Source organism: Doryrhamphus excisus, chromosome 19, assembly GCF_030265055.1.
Source record: "Doryrhamphus excisus isolate RoL2022-K1 chromosome 19, RoL_Dexc_1.0, whole genome shotgun sequence".
Classification (NCBI taxonomy): domain Eukaryota; kingdom Metazoa; phylum Chordata; class Actinopteri; order Syngnathiformes; family Syngnathidae; genus Doryrhamphus; species Doryrhamphus excisus.
In genome coordinates this window covers 15,027,876-15,045,461 of record NC_080484.1, presented here as the reverse complement: position 1 = coordinate 15,045,461, position 17,586 = coordinate 15,027,876, and the positions used below count along the sequence as shown (strand labels likewise).

Below are 17,586 nucleotides of genomic sequence, written 5' to 3'. Positions count from 1 at the left end.
ACAAAAGCTATTCCGGAATAAATGAATTTGGTATCTCAAGCTAGGACTGTATATATTCTATTTTTCACCATGTGACACTTGCTAGGTATAAGGTATCAACCTCCACCCCCGTCTAGCAACGAAACCCGAGCCCCACCATGCATGACCTTACCGATTCAGGACGACTGCCGTGTACCGCCTCTCCACGAAGATAATTCCACACAGGATGTTGGTGAACGGCGACGGGAAGTTGGCCTCCGGCCTCTCTTTGGTCTCCACCTCTTCGTCCTCCTCGTCGTCCTCCGAGTCACTCCAAGACACGTAGTTGTCCTGGTTGCGGTTGTTGTACCACTCCACGCTCTCAAACTGCTGCCGTTCAAAGGGCTTGTATTCGTGCAGGATCTCCAGCAGACGGAGAACCTTTGGCGTGACAAACTTGAGGTCCAGGGAGGAAGGAGAGAAATGCTCCTCGCACAGAGCGTGCACTTTCCGAAGAATCGTGTCGGTGAAGAGCAGAAACTTGCGGTTGAGCTCCCCCACTTCGTGCTTGATGTACTTCTGGAGCTCGCGCACCATGATGCCTGCTGCTTTGTCCGCACACCAGGGCCCCAGAACCTGCAGCACCGCCCTGCAGTCGCTTAACACCTGTATAGGACACAAAAAAAATAAATAAATAGAGTTTAACCATGTCCAGTATCAGCCCCCGTAGCTGTCCACTCAGAGCGCACTGCTCTGGTATCGTGCCCGTGAAACAACCAATCAGAGAACAGCGAACTATAAATATTCCTAGTGCTTCTCCAGTCACCAAAAAACCCAAACTTGATTAATGGAACTTTAATTGTCAGACATTGATAAGATAAGACTGTTGATAAAATATTATTGTTGAAATATTTTTGCAATTATTGTGTTTACACTGTTTAGATACAGTAAACCTCGGATATATCGGACACGGATATATCGGAAATTCGCTCACAACGGACAGATAAAAAAGAACCGATTTTTCTGTAATGCATTCATTCATTCATTCATTTTCTACCGCTTTTTCCTCACGAGGGTCGCGGGGGGTGCTGGAGCCTATCCCAGCTGTCTTCGGGCGAGAGGCGGGGTACACCCTGGACTGGTGGCCAGCCAATCACAGGGCACATATAGACAAACAACCATTCACACTCACATTCATACCTATGGACAATTTGGAGTGGCTAATTAACCTAGCATGTTTTTTGGAATGTGGGAGGAAAACCGGAGTACCCGGAGAAAACCCACGCATGCACGGGGAGAACATGCAAACTCCACACAGAGATGGCCGAGGGTGGGGATTGAACCCTGGTCTCCTAGCTGTGAGGTCTGCGCGCTAACCACTAGACCGCCGTGCCTCTGTAATGCATTTCCAATAAAAATTCATTGCATATATCGGATTTTTTATAACGGATTTCGCCTATTTCGGACAAAATCTCCAGTCCCGTTCCAATGCATTTCCATTAAATTTCCCTCGCATATATCGGATGGCCGCATCGTGGCGCTCCGATTCGCCGAATCGTGACAAGCCGCTGTACGACGTCATTTGCAGCGTTGCCTGCGCGTCCAGGTACATTGGAAACATAGTCAAGGAAGTGCCTTTTTATAACGGATAAAATCCGATTTACGCATATACCGGATATAAATCGGATATATGCGTAAAACGGACATTTTCCGGTATACGCATATAACGGATTTCGCTTATATCGGACAAAACCAGTGGGAACAATTGAATCCGATATATCCAAGGTTTACTGTATAATACATGTAATAAACTGAAAATTTTCTGGAAACAAAATGGTCTTTTGATTAAATAGTACATGATAATAAGCTAATGATTAAATAGTATGTGATAATAAGATGGTTTGTCTGGTATCAGGCCCAGTATCATGCCCCCCAAGTGTCAGTATCAGCCCGATACCGAGATTTAATGATATGGTCATACCCTACTTGTACTTATCACCAACCCTGCTGGCGTTTTCCTGACCTGTCGAGAAATGGCCGTCGGATCCCTGTCTTCTCTTCCAACAGATATATTGCAGTCATTCAAGAAGAGGAGCGCTTCGTCCAGCTCGGCTTGTAGACGAGAAGCCAGCCCGGTCTTGTCCACGTAGGAGCCACAGTCGAGGACAACTTCTCTTGGCTGGGAGGCATATCTGGAGGGAGGAAGAAAAAAAAATGCATTGATAGTCAATTCAATCCCTGATCCACAAACGCTGGAGTCGTATACTCGGACCTGTCAAGAACTACAAGATCTGTGGCCGTTTCAGCGTTGCTCCTCAGGACTTGCTCCAAATTCTGGATCTTCTGCTCAAGATCTGACGGATCACACTTCCCGTTCAGAATGGCGGCCGTCAGACCCAGGATTCGAGGACTGCACGCGCTGCCGTCAAAAAGCTGCCCCAAGCCAAACGAGAGCGAGGTCATTAACAAGTCAAGTGCAATTTGACAAGATTCCCATTGTGTTGTTACAAGCTGGAAGCGGAAGGAAAGGTTAGGTCAACACGTTTACGTACACTCATCACAGTGATGGAGGGGGGGACCGGGGGGGGGGGGGGGGGCACATTTCCCAATGGTTATTAAGTCAGGACCTTTATTTATTTATGTATTTTTTTTTTAGGGACTCAAGGTTGCTGCTGTTTTTTTTTTTTTTCGTTTCTGCTGTTTCTTTTTCAAATCTTCCAACTACTTAACTTGTCATGTGACTCACTCAATTTGTACACTTTATTCTCATCATCTGCAACTTTTTCCCCAAAAATGACTACTTTATTTTTCTCAAAAGACTACTTTTTAAAAAAAAAAAAAAATCTTGAATATTTCAACTAGATGCTACTAAAATAAGATTGGTGGGATAGTTGGTGGGTAGACAAATGATTTTTTTCAGATTAAAATGAACAAAGCATTATTAGAGCCCTGTAGATATGACAAAACACGACTATAGTCACATTTATACTCTTTTTATTTACAACATATTGCGCAACTGCAGGGTCTTGAGACACATGCTAACTCGCAAACTAGAGAGCTAGCGACCTAAACGGTAGCCTTCAAGTTATTTCCTTTCAACTTAAATAGCCAAAAACTTACCACTTCCACACGGATAGGGAGGATAACTATTAACAGTTATTTAACCTTTAACATGAACATTAATCAAACGTAATAATTTTTTCTGGGTACATGATACCATACAGCATCCATATCAAACTTGCGCGGGCCGCACTAACATTAAACTTTCATATCAAGGCGGGGGCCTCAAACTAGTGTCCTGCGGGCCACGTATGGCCCGCGGGCCGCGTGTTTGCCGCTATATGTATATGCGCATAATGAAAGGGGTTTTCCCCATTTCTGCTGTTTCTTTTTAATTTCCAACTATACGCCATTATTCTTGTAAATGTACTGTGTGTATTTTGACTTTAATCTTGTAAAATGATTTTCCCTTTTTTGTTACATACCATTTTTTAACACAATTTTCAGTGAAATTGCCATCATTAGTCAACGTGAAGAACAAGACACTGACCTTCATGATCTCACAGTAGGGGTGATCGGTGATGGCAAGATGGCAGTCATCAAAAACCACCAGGTTGATTTTAGACAATGGCAGTATTCGTCTCCTTAGCACATGTAAGAATATATGGCAGGTCATCACCAGCACCTGTGGAGGTAGATCACGGGTCTGTTACTGGCACAGCTGTTGGATGTGTTGTCACATAAATAAATTACAAACGAGGACAAAAACAACAAGTTGCATGAGCCCCCCCACTCCCTCCAAGATTAAAACAGTTACGAGATGCCTGTGACGTGCTTGTGCAGGGTTTTTTTTTTTTTTTTTTGAGGGGAGGGCTCCTGTATCGGCAATCATTTGTCAGACAAGTTCCACTTTCATCTTTCATTTGATTATATTTTAACTTTATTCCCATAGTTTTTTTCATCAGAGCAGTTTTAAAAACATTCATTCATTCATTTTCTTCCGCTTATCCTCACGATAAACCAGACCCCCATGGAAGCGGAAACTTTAACCTTATTCCTGAAGATGAACCCCCCTCCACATTTAGAAGAACTGCTTCATCTGGCCCATCTCTCTCAAATGGGGGGTGTTGGAGCCTATCCCAACTGTCTTCGGGCGAGAGGCGGGGTACACCCTGGACTGGTGGCCAGCCAATCACAGGGCACATATAGACAAACAACCATTCACACTCACATTCATACCTATGGACAATTTGGAGTCGCTAATTAACCTAGCATGTTTTTGGAATGTGGGAGGAGTACCCGGAGAAAACCCACACATGCACGGGAAGAACATGCAAACTCCACACAGAGATGGCCGAGGGTGGGATTGAACTCGGGTCTCCTAGCTGTGAGGTCTGCGCGCTAACCACTTGGCCACCGTGCAGCCCGTTTTATAAACGTATTCTTGTAAAATGGTGACTTTTTCTCATTGGATTACATTACAATGAGGACGGTGAAAAAAAAGTAGTAGTTTGTTTTTGTTGTGATGGGCTCAGTGCATGTACACACACACACCTGGTTGTTGGTGATTTCTTCCCTCCACCGTTGACACGCCCATGCTGAGGTCTCCTGTAAATCTGTGTACTCTCCCACCTGGAGGTCAGAGTGAGTCCGGACAGCAGCCGCTTGCTGAACGACACACAAGGCTGCATGGGGGACAAATAAGGACACACTTAAATGTACAGGGTCTTTTTATGAGCATCAAACACGATTAGAGCACCGCTGCACATGTCCCAAACAGCACTAGAACTCTGAGAAGTACCTGAGTTGACGAGAAATACAGTTCTTTTCGCATTTCCTTGGTACTGTCCACGGATTTGGTGGGAGAGCTCCTTTGTTAGGAGAACTGCAATGAAGGTCTTCCCTGAGCCCGTGTTCAAGCAGACGATAGTATTATGCTCAAGAGCTGCTTCCAGAAGTTCGACCTGCACAGGAAGGTTCAGCATAGCAATTAGCCATCACAGGAAAAAAATAAAAATAAAAATAAAAATAAAAATAAAAATAAAAATAAAAATAAAAATAAAAATAAAAATAAAAATAAAAATAAAAATAAAAATAAAAATAAAAATAAAAATAAAAATAAAAATAAAAATAAAAATAAAAATAAAAATAAAAATAAAAATAAAAATAAAAATAAAAATAAAAATAACGTAGCCTCGCGTCACCACAACACATTTTACTGCTCCATAAATGATGTCTATCCATCTATTATTATGACGTGTAATGCACGTTTAAACCACTAGATGGTCCTCAAGTATCATGTAAATGTGTGCACTTCAGTCACATTAGCTTGACACATTTCATTATTAATACGGCACAATAATGCCAGTACATCCTATCAAATGTAACAAACTTTAATTACACGGGTTTTACATGCGTAACCCCGCCTACACAAACCCGCCTGTCGGTGCACAAACAAGCACGGCTACATGTACATATTTATTCAGGGCTCATAATTATAATCTTTTTTTAATCGTTTGATTCATGGATATATACCTTATCATGACCGGCCGACATGCAGCACATGCAGAAAAAAGCAGATGGGTGAGGTTTTCTCATACCCACCGAGGCTGACTATTGATCTCTGTGTGAGTAATATCACTTCCAGTCTTTCCTTCCATTTCCCACTCCAAAATAACCCCTAAAAGTATGTATTATTCCCGCTGATATCAGATCCATATCTCTATCGTACTGCAAGTACTTGCCTGATATTTTCTAGGTGTATAAATGTCATCGTGGATGGCCTCCTGTTGCCAAGGAAGTCCAAAAAAGGGCCCCATGGGAGACGTGGCCGGGGTGACCAGCTGCAGTCCTGCCATGCTTTGAAAGAGGTGGAGATGAGTGGGCAGAGCTCCTCCCGTCGTCCACTTTCTTTCCCTTCAAACCATGGTGTCCTTCACCAGGTCCCTGTGAAGGGGATGAGGACACAGCGTGACTCCACACACCAGGACGTGATAGACGCCACCAGATAACATGGTATCATCCAGCTAAATGGACTCACCAGTAGTAATTGTGCAGCTGTGGAGAAACTTCATGATGAAATCTGTCAATAGAACGCCGCAGGCTTCCCTGCAAAAGAACTGTTTAGAACTGGAGCACTGCAGCCTTCAGCAAGTCAAACTGAAGACCACGAGGAATATAATTTAGGCATGGGCCCGTTACCGGGTGCAAACTATGCCGCCCTATGAAAACGCCACACTTTCAGAACCTGTCATTATTGTCAACGTTATTTTCAAATAGGACTGAGCGATAATTTAGATATACAGGTAGAAATGTTCACAACAATGTAACACAGGGGTCTCAAATGCGCGGCCCGCGGGCCAAATGTGGCCCACAAGACACTAGTTTGAGGCCCCTGCCTTGTAGCCAATTTAATGACATCGTTATATTGTGATACAACCCCAAAATATCCTGAGACATGCTACGGACCATAGCTCCCAACCCAATTTTGAAACCATCACACAGCAACTTAACACTTAAAAGGTAGCTAGAATATACACATGCAAACATCTGACATAAAATAAATATATATATATATTTTTTTTTTTTTAAAGTGTATTGTATATATATATAGTGCATTGTGTATAAGCAAAGCATCCAATGGTGCCTCCCAGGGAGCTGCAATGATGTCAGCCTCCCTCTGGGCTCTTCTGGTGGAAAGAGGGAGCACTGCAGCACCTTCCATCTATTTGCCGCATGTCCTCCATTGGAATGCTTTGTTCAGAGGCAAGGCGGTTCCTAGCTTTTTTTGAGTGTGAAGTTGCTGTGTGATGAGTTTAGCATTCTTTGTAAAGTGACACAGTGCATCAGACTCTTAACTGAGTAAATTGAGTAATGAGCTCCTGCAATTTCCAATGGATTGACAAGCTCAGCGTGAGTGTTTTCTTAGCTCATGATGAATAAAAAGCTGCCTGTTCCTCACGGACTCATACGGGCCACAATTGACATGGATACACACATATATATATATATACATATATGACATATATTTGTATTTTACTTCATTTAGCCGCTTTTATGATTGAAAATGGTTCATGACCGACACACCACTACTGGATATGGCAAATGGAAGGGTGCAACACCTAGAAGAACAAAGGGGTCTAATGTGATAAGGACAGATCTTACCTCTCCACATCTTCAAGCTTGGATAAGGGTGTTCAGCTCTGCAAAAGCAAAATCCGACAATTAAATTAGGAGTGTAATGTTCCAAAGGAAGCACTTTGGACATACTGTCCACATCCTACAAAACCACCCATATCCGCGTACTCTTCAGTACTGTCAATAACAGTCACTGATTCTGTCATTGACCTCCATTTTGGGAAGAAGCTTACAGCCTGTCTGGTCCTGGGTTGTCCCAAGGTTTTCCAATGAAGGCCACATAGCGAAAAATGAAAGAATGGAAGATGTTCTATACAGCAATCAATCCAGGTTAATTGTTCCCAGATAGCCATGACAAGTACATTTCCAACGTGCAGCCTCTGAGTGACAAAATACGCCCGCCATTTTCCCAATGCCTGTGTCAACACAATAAGAGTGTCATAACAAGTATCTTCCATATACAGTTGGAATGGCATGGGTGACTACATCTTCCTTCATGATAAGCATTCGGATTCAGATTGTGTTATATATAGTTAGTTTTATTTATTGAACAAAAGTTTAATTTATTATGTTTGTTATTATAAGAAAGGGCGGCACAGCGGACGAGTGGTTAGCGCGCAGACCTCACAGCTAGGAGACCAGGGTTCAATTCCACACTCTGCCATCTCTGTGTGGAGTTTGCATGTTCTCCCTGTGAATGCGTGGGTTTTCTGCGGGTACTCCAGTTTCCTCCCACATTCCAAAAACATGCTAGGTTAATTGGCGACTCCAAATTGTCCATAGGTATGAACGTGAGTGTGAATGGTTGTTTGTCTATATGTGCCCTGTGATTGGCTGGCGACCAGTCCAGGGTGTACACCGCCTCTCGCCCAAAGACAGTTGGGATAGGCTCCAGCACCCCCCGCGACCCTCATGAGGAAAAGCGGTAGAAAATGAATGAATAAATAAATGTTATTATAAGACTCCATTGTGCATTTTATTGTTGTATTGTTCAATATAATTCAGTTTTACACTTGTTAATAAAATATATTGGTTTTATTCATGGAGATAAATTAGCATTAAATGCTATATAGGTCAAATTAGTCGAATCGAAATTGAATTTAAAATTGAATTGTTACATTAATCGATGCCAAATGAGCAGATGTCCGTATTGTCGCACAGTGTCAACATTCTTAGTATATCTTGTTGACATGGTTGTCAAAGATAAACAACCCTTCAGCATTGTGGAGATGTATCAAAAAAAGTGGAATCGCATTCATCATTTCATATATACTGTTTATTTTGTCTTACATTTTGTAGATTAATCATTTGGTTATACAATTTTTTGGAGTACATAATTCATGGGGCCCCCACCTAATCCGTGCAAGTCATTTTTTGTAATACAGGATACAGGATGCTGATTAATCATTGATTATTATTGTAAACAACAACGTATCTACCATAAATAAACACGCTCGACGTGTGCTGATTCAACTTGGCAACATGACAAGTTATAGCTATTATGGATATTGACGTTAACGCGGTTAACGCACGTTATATATGATGTTGCAAAAACGTGATGATATCGTCCAAAATCAACCACTTGAGTAGATGACACACTGACTGACTTGACTGCCTCTCTGCCTGGACAGGCGGCAGAAAACGTACAAAAACCGTCTCAAGAGACCCCAATAACACAATTTAAAAAACGAATTAATAAAAAAATAACTGAAAACGTACAAGAAAGCAAGACATTTTGCACACTGAGGCACATCCACCACGCACAATCACCGTAACGGCTAGCTAACAGCTAGCTGGGTTCTGTTAGCTAGCAACTCTTGCTGGGTGATTTAAATGCAACCAATGAAGGCGCACCTCATCTTACCTGTTTCGTTGGTCGACGATATTTTATTTCGAGTGCTTGTCTCTCATTCACTGTGATGGCAGACTTTGCGTGGCTTCTATCCCACGGAGATAGGACTTCCTCGGACTTGGGCCTTAGCTACTGTCACTGCAGGAGCCATACCGGAAACACCATCGGTTCTGCACATGCGCAGTATGTGCGTCACTTCCGTCACTCGGAAATCTTACCACTGTGCTCCTGAGACGCCACGTGCTGTGATGTTTATATATTCATTCATATATCATTTATTAACATAAATGCACTCGTATTACCCGGTATAGTAGACATAAAAGAAAATTATCAAACCAGTTTACCACCTTCTAAATACACTTTCTAACATAAACTCTAGACATAAAACACCCCAATAGACACCTTTACACTCAAAATAGTAAACGTAGATGTGAAAGTTTAATGTTAGTGCGGCCCGCGCAAGTTTGATATGAATGCTGTATGGTATCATGTACCCAGAAAAAATTATTACCTTTGATTCATGTTCATGTTAAAGGTTAAATAACTGTTAATAGTTATCCTCCCTATCCGTGTGGAAGTGGTAAGTTTTTGGCTATTTAAGTTGAAAGGAAATAACTTGAAGGCTACCGTTTAGGTCGCTAGCTCCCTAGTTTGCGAGTTAGCATGTGTCTCAAGACCCTGCAGTTGCGCAACATGTTGTAAATAAAAAAAGTATACATGTGACTATAGTCGTGTTTTGTCATGTCTACAGGGCTCTAATAATGCTTTGTTCATTTTAATCTGAAAAAAATCATTTGTCTACCCACCAACTATATGTGGTTTCTTAAGTTTTGATTATTTGCCTTTTTATTATTATTATTATTATATTTATTTATTACTGATTGATTTTCTTTATTCTTGATTTGTTTATTCATTTTTCATTTTATTTTGTGTAGAAAAATTAAAATTAAGATATTTGAGAACAGTGGAATGTTTTATCAGAGCTTTCGGAACCAAAGTACTGAAAAAGTTTGTATATTTTTCTGTTTTTAATAAATGCGTTTTTTTGTTTTTTTTTTAAAACCTGATGCGGCCCAGCCTTGCCCAGACCCTAGCTCCAGTGGCCCCCAGGTAAATTGAGTTTGAGACCCCTGATCTAGGATTTGGGCATGGACAGATCATTTGGTATCAAACAATTCAACCTTATTCTTAATTCGCGCTGGTGGCACTTGAGTCATATAAGATGCACCATGGGCGGCATGGCGGTCGAGCTAGGAGGACCAGGGTTCGAGTCCACCCTCGGCCATCTCTGTGTGGAGTTGTTTTCACGTGCATGCGTGGGAATTCCGGTTTCCTCCCACATTCCAAAAACATGCTAGGTTAATTAGCCACTCCAAATTGTCCATAGGTATGAATGTGAGTGTGAATGGTTGTTTGTCTATATGTGCCCTGTGATTGGCTGGCCACCAGTCTATAGAGCAGAGGTAGGGAACCTATGGCTCGGGAGCCAGGTAGGGCTCTTTTGATGACTGTATCTGGCTCTCAAGCATTTCTTACCACAATAAAAACGTATTTTTGCTAACATTTTAAAGTAAACCATCACCGAAATGACTGTTGAAAATAATATTCAAAATCAACAACTTTCTTATGCATTTTAATTCGTCCATCTATATTCTGCTGCAATACGGCCAACCATATCTATCTTTCCTGATGATATTTTCCAGGTCAAACACCAAAACTTGATTATTACTGGGTAATGCTGTAAGTCTACCTCGGTCATTGAGATGTCAAAAAAACATGTAAATGTAAACCTTCCTCCTTTAGTCAAATAGCTAAAGCTGCAGAACCAAGCCTTCTGATGAAGATGGCCAAAAGAATGAAATACGTGTACTGAATACGGTTCAAAACCATGCAGCAGCAGAAGTTGTATTAATGGCAGCAAGTATTTGATTTATTATTAGACACTGCGCTGCTCACGAAAGTGTGCTGGCCACACCCCATTGGCGTGGGGTAGTGTGTCTGGTCTACATAATTAGAGCCCATTATATCTAAAACTGTTGGTCTTACATAAAAATGCACACATTTTATTGTATTCAAAATGTATATGGCTCTCACTGATACACATTTTAAAATATCTGGCCTTCATGGCTCTCATAGCCAAAAAGGTTCCCGACCCCTGCTATAGAGTGTACCCTGCCTCTCGCCCGATGACAGCTGGGATAGGCTCCAGCAGGAAAAAGCGGTAGAAAATGAATGAATGAATGAAGATGCGCCATTCATTGTTGTTTGCTTGTTTTTTTTTTACAGTAGACTCATTATTCATTTATTCAACCGAAAAATCATTTAAAGATGATTTTTGGCTACAAAGTTACTGAATCATTTCCCATGGTACTGTTGTCAATGAACAAACATCATCCTTGAATCAAATATCGTTATTAAAAGCAACGGTGACAGCCCTGCCGGGTATCGATAATATGGCGGATGGATGCCCCCCACTTTCGACTCTACATGGGATCAATGAGGAAGCCGCTGAAAACGGTATATCCGAACAGATTAGGAGTTGTCTCCATGTCATGGTCGCCGTAAGGCTTGACAAATACGCTTTCTCCCTGCTCCAGTTCTACGATCCTGCTGCTGGTGCCACTGTGGTGGTTGTTGTAGACGTAGTTTATCACCCCCATAATCCACTTGCTCTCCTGGGTGCCCATCTTCCTATACATGCCAACATCTATGTTGCCATCTTTTTTGTGGTAGGTCAAGGTGAAGAAGTAGACCCCCTTGCAGGGGGCTGTGAAGACACCTGCAAGGGGGGACAGTCGCATCTTTGTTAGCGCCCCCACCCCCAGTAGTGCTGACTCCTGAGGTGACATCCTACCTGTGCTGCTGTCGTAGGCGCCACCCGTGTTGGCGTACACGTTGCCGAAGACCAACTTGTCATCTTTTTTGATGTCACCTCGTGATGCTGAGAACGCTACCTTACGTTTTCCTGCAGAATGAACATGGCGTGTCAGGTCATAGGTCACAGGTCAACACCCCAATGACCTTACCGGCTACTTCATACAGCTGATCCACGCGTCCTTTCAGCGCCTATTAAGTACATGTATTTGTCAATACTGTAGTATTGTATTCACATGAAGTATCCAGGTGTGTTTTTACCTGATGTTTTGCTTCTGTGGCGTCCTTGTCCAGCTTGTCCACTATACGTGCTTCCAGGGCCTGCAGGAGTACATGTTGTGGGTAATACTGTAGTACACCACTAGTACCGTGCTTACTCGGGTCATTCTGTCTCCTACATCACTACTACTATACATACACTAGATCAGGGGTGGGCAAACTACGGCCCGGGGGCCACATCCGGCGCGCCAAGTGTTTGAAAAAGTGAAAAAAGGGACACAAGCACATAATAATAATAATAATAATAATAATATTAAATAATAAATGTATTCTTATTATTATAAATTTATAATGCACTTTACATCAAATAAATGATCTCAAAGTGCACATATAGCAGATTGCATAATACTTTTACAGATACAATAATTTTGTTATTTGATGCAGTCTGTTGTTTACTAAGTGCTCCTGAAAAAAGGGACACAGGCACATAATAATAATAATAATAATAACAAATAATAATAATATCAAATAATAATAACAAATAATATAAAATAATACTAAATTTATTATTCTTATTATAAATTTATAACGCACTTTACATCATCATAATAATAAAATAATATAAAATAATAACAAATAATATCAAATAATAATACATTTATTCTAATTATTATAAATTTATAATGTACTTTACATCAAATAAATTATCTTAAAGTGCACATATAGCAGATTGCATAACACTTTTACAGATACAATAATTTTGTTATTTGATGCGGTCTGTTATTTACTAAGTGCTCCTGAAAAAAGGGACACAAGCATATAATAATAATAATAATACAATTAATAATAATAAATAATAATAATATAAATAATAATACATTTATTATGATACATTTATAATGCACTTTACATCAAATAAATGATCTCAAAGTGCACATATAGCAGATTGCATAACACTATTTGATGCGGTCTGTTGTTTACTAAGTGCTCCTGAAAAAAGGGACACAGGCACATAATAATAATAATAATAATAATAATAATAATAATAATAATAATAATAATAATAATAATAATAATAATAATAATAATAATAATAATAATAATAATAATAATAATAATAATAATAATAATAATAATAATAATAATAATAATAATAATAATAATAAATAATAATATAAAATAATAATAACAAATAATATAAAATAATACTAAATGTATTCTTCTTATTATAAATTTATAACGCACTTTACATCATCATAATAATAAAAATAATATAAAATAATAACAAATAATGGGCGGCACGGTGGTCTAGGGGTTAGCGCGCAGACCTCACAGCTAGAAGACCAGGGTTCAATCCCACCCTCGGGCATCTCTGTGTGGAGTTTGCATGTTCTCCCCGTGCATGCGTGGGTTTTCTCCGGGTACTCCGGTTTCCTCCCACATTCCAAAAACATGCTAGGTTAATTAGCCACTCCAAATTGTCCATAGGTATGAATGTGAGTGTGAATGGTTGTTTGTCTATATGTGCCCTGTGATTGGCTGGCCACCAGTCCAGGGTGCCTTACGCCCGAAGACAGCTGGGATAGGCTCCAGCACCCCCCGCGACCCTCGTGAGGAAAAAGCGGTAGAAAATGAATGAATGAATAATAAATAATAATAATATAAATAATAATACATTTATTATGATACATTTATAACGCACTTTACATCAAATAAATGATCTCAAAGTGCACATATAGCAGATTGCATAACACTTTTACAGATACAATCATTCCAGCTGGACTGTTACGTGTAAAATATCGAGTCTGGCCCCCCGTCATTCATTCATTCATTTTCTACCGCTTTTCCTCACGAGGGTCACGGGGGGTGCTGGAGCCTATCCCAGCTGTCTTCGGGCGAGAGGCGGGGTACACCCTGGACTGGTGGCCAGCCAATCACAGGGCACATATAGACAAACAACCATTCACACTCACATTCATACCTATGGACAATTTGGAGTGGCTAATTAACCTAGCATGTTTTTGGAATGTGGGAGGAAGAAAACCCGGAGTACCCGGAGAAAACCCACGCATGCACGGGGTGAACATGCAAACTCCACACAGAGATGGCCGAGGGTGGGAATTGAACCCTGCTCTCCTAGCTGTGAGGTTTGTGCACTAACCACCAGACCGCCGTGCCGCCTGGCCCCCCGTCAATTTTGTTAAATCAATGTGGCCCGCCAATCAAAAAGTTTGCCCACCCCTGCACTAGATACTACTAGAGTTGGAGTTACAAGAATGACATTGTATTCTGGTAAGGGTCAAGGCCAAGCTGGAGCCTACTCCAGCAGCTCTGTGTATGCAAATGAAGTATCCGTGTTTTGTTTTTTTTTACCTTCAGTTTCGCTTCTTCCATATCCCGCTCCAGCTTGTGCAGCTTGTCCAACATGAGTACTTCCTGAGCTTGTACACGCGCTTCCAGACTCTGCAATGTTGAGGGTAATACTGCAGTACTTCCTGTCTGCGTATGCACCCCAAGTAATCAAGTGTGTTTTTACCTTCAGTTGTGATGCTACGTTGTCCAGCAGGCGTGCCTCCGTAGCCTGCGTGAGAACGTGCAGCGGGTAGTACTACTGTATATCCGTGTATACAAATAAAGTACCTTAGTGTGTTTTTACCTGGTTGGTGTTTACAGTGTCTGTGGCTGGCTGGTCCGCGAGTATCTGCAGGAGGGCCTGTTGTGGTAATACTTGTGGTAATATTGTTGTAGTATGTCCTGTACATGTATATTCAGTAAAGCATTCTAGTGTTTTTACCTGGGGGATGTTTTCTTCTGCACCGTTAGTCGGCCCCGGTACCACGGCGATGAAGATGAGTCCAAAGATGAAGGTGGAGAAGATGGTGCCCGCCGTTGGTGGCTTCTTGCCCGGCATGTTGCAAGTTCTCCTGGGAGAATGGAGATGGAGGGTTGGAGTAAATTAAAGCGATGGTTTGGATCGGAAGCAGGAAGTCGATAGAAATATTGCAGGGATAGGTGCAGAGTTTGGAAGATCTAGAAAGCTTTGTGCGGGTTATCTTGTGTAGCTGCTCTATAGGACTCCACAACTCAATACAAATTGCTGAAAACAAGCATCATAAGTCCCTTTACTAATATTTCACCCTTTATTGGTAGCTTTTATGCTGAAAATACATATTTTCACGTCTCTTCAACATTGCATTGAAGTTGGGAACAGTTCCTCTGGATTGGCAGACCAGGGTGGTGGTCTTCAAGAAGGGAGACCGTAGGGTGTGTTCCAACTATAGGGGGACTACACTCCTCACCCTCCTTTCGAAAGTCTATTCTATAAAATGGTACGACCGTGGACAAAAGGTCCAATGTGGTTTTCGTCCCAGTCGTGGAACACTGGAGCAGTTCTACACCGTCACGAGGGTGCTGGTTGGTACATGGGAGTTTGCCCAATCGGTCTACATGTGCTTTGTTGACTTTGAGGGGGGGGGGGGGGGGGGTGCTCCAGGAGTACGGGATTGGTGTCGCGCTACTACATGCCATTGGGTCCTTGTAGAACCAGAACAGAAGCCTGGTTGGCCTTGCCAGCAGGAAGTCCAGCCTGTTTCTGGTGAACGTTGGCCTCCTCCAAGGCTGCCCTTTGTTACCAATTCTGTTCATCACAAAATTTCATGGACAGAATTTCTGTCCATGGAATTTTAGACTCTCACCCCCCCACCCCCCCTCCCTCACCTCCTGGTTCACAACTGGTTCAGAACTCTGCTGCCCGGATCATCACCAGAACCCCCTCAAACTCAAAACTCATCTGTTCAAACTAGCTTACTCTCTCTAACTGCGTCACATGCCCCCCCCCTTATTTATTGTATGTTCTTATTCATTGTTTGTTCTCTTTTATCTTGTATTTTATATTTATGTTTTTATATCTTCTGTACAGCCATCTTGGGTGTCCTGAAAGGGGCTTTGAAATAAAATGCATTATTATTATTATTATTATTATTATTATTATTATTATTATTATTATTATTATTATTATTAGATATAAAAATAATTAATGTAGGACTTGGGTCCTGCTTATTTCTAGATATAGAAAATAATTTATAATAATAATAAAAAATACTACTACTACGACTAATAATAATAATAATAATAACAATAATAAAATAATAATTAAATAATAATTAAAAAAATAATAAAAATAATAATTAAAATATTTGCAGTGCACTGAGCCATGTCCTGACATCAATATTTTTTTTACCAGCACTCATAGTTCTTACTTACCAGTTAGCTCCCATATCTGCCGTGTCCCTGGTCTGGAAATGATTTCTATCAATAAAGATTGTCCACAGATATCGAGTCGTATCTTTGGTTGATTATATTGTCGAAGTTGTCCGGTCACTCTACGGAACAGAGGGCAGCCTGTCCAAGAGTTCAAGGTCCAATGGCAAAAAAAGACACAAACAAGCCAAATCGGTGTGGGAAGGAGTAGACGAGGGGTGCTCACACTTTTTCAGCATGCGAGCTACTTTTAAAATGACCGAGTCAAAATGATCTACCCACTACAAAAATGCAAAACATCTATTTATTTTCAAATGTATTGAGGATTATTTGTACGTACAATGTATGTTGATGTACCTTACATAACCAAATGAGCCAATATTGCAAAACACACATAATTAACTATTAACATTTTTTAAAAGTTTACTTTGATGACTTGCACTGAATTGAACCAGCCAGGGATGCATAGTCCGGACAGTAGCTGCTGATAGCCAGCCTCAAGCACACTTCCAAATGTTTATCAGTCATGGATAATATCCGTATCATAATATCCGTATAATATTGGAAGTGTAAGTAAGTATGGAAGTGATATGTTTTTTGCCTTTTTACTTGGTCCAGTTTTTGCCTTTTTACTTGGTCCAGCTCCTTCACTCATTTTAGTGACCATAAACTTTAGCGAGGGCTTAAAATCTGACGCAATTCGCCGACTAGCTTAGCACTTTGCATCGTTGTTTACGCATGAGCGGTGACCTAAAGGTCAAAATTCAGTTGTCATATGATTGGTTGTCCTGTATGTCAATCAAGTAACGGGGATGGATGATAGGCTGACATCGTAAGTTTTGCTGCACTTAGAGACGTTGTTTGATTTGATTGGTCGCCCGAAGGGCAACATTCAGTTGTCATCTGAATGGCTGCCCTGTATATCAATCAAGTGACGGCATTGATGCTGGGATGATATTTTTGTAATGTCACGCCGCGATCGACCAGCGATCGACCAGTACCACCTCCGCGATCGACCGGTAGCTCGCGATCGACTTAATGAGCACCCCTGGAGTAGACAGTCTGGTGAGTTAGAAAACTAATTACATTGGGACACTGGTATGCCAGTGGTATTCACCTCTAACTTTCTGAAACTTAACAGCAATAAAACTGAATTCTTACTCATTGGCACCAAATCCAACTTATCTAAAGTATACCACTGGTATACTGGTATACCAGTGGTATACTGGTATAGCATAAATGACGATTAAAGAATAGCAGCAATGCTTCAGTACCTTCTCGCTTCT

General features: G+C 41.1%; 2 protein-coding genes across 3 annotated transcripts in view; both read right to left on the bottom strand.

Annotated features, from left to right (window-relative positions):
* dicer1 (dicer 1, ribonuclease type III) overlaps positions 1-9,523 on the bottom strand; it is a 30,303-nt gene extending 20,780 nt beyond the window's left edge. The window contains exons 1-10 of the mRNA XM_058056468.1: positions 8,960-9,523; positions 7,123-7,160; positions 5,999-6,066; positions 5,703-5,904; positions 4,760-4,922; positions 4,513-4,643; positions 3,509-3,643; positions 2,231-2,391; positions 1,982-2,150; positions 152-624 (exon numbers count right to left, since the gene is read on the bottom strand). Of these exons, the coding sequence (XP_057912451.1) occupies positions 152-624; positions 1,982-2,150; positions 2,231-2,391; positions 3,509-3,643; positions 4,513-4,643; positions 4,760-4,922; positions 5,703-5,816 (1,346 nt within the window). The 5' untranslated portion in view covers positions 5,817-5,904; positions 5,999-6,066; positions 7,123-7,160; positions 8,960-9,523. The remainder of the gene's footprint in view (positions 1-151; positions 625-1,981; positions 2,151-2,230; positions 2,392-3,508; positions 3,644-4,512; positions 4,644-4,759; positions 4,923-5,702; positions 5,905-5,998; positions 6,067-7,122; positions 7,161-8,959) is intronic.
* A 1,657-nt stretch (positions 9,524-11,180) lies between these two features.
* LOC131106922 (uncharacterized) lies at positions 11,181-16,471 on the bottom strand. 2 transcript variants are annotated; one of them, XM_058056469.1, is made up of 9 exons: positions 16,304-16,471; positions 14,835-14,964; positions 14,697-14,753; positions 14,577-14,621; positions 14,414-14,503; positions 12,083-12,142; positions 11,974-12,013; positions 11,802-11,912; positions 11,181-11,726 (listed from the first exon to the last, which is right to left on the bottom strand). In XM_058056469.1, exons 1-9 carry the CDS (start codon positions 16,315-16,317, stop codon positions 11,431-11,433), a joined length of 843 nt encoding a protein of 280 aa, XP_057912452.1. In that variant the 5' UTR covers positions 16,318-16,471; the 3' UTR covers positions 11,181-11,430. The 2 variants fall into 2 exon arrangements, with proteins under 2 accessions (XP_057912452.1, XP_057912453.1); XM_058056470.1 differs by having other exon boundaries at positions 14,697-14,741.
* Positions 16,472-17,586: the final 1,115 nt, after the last annotated feature.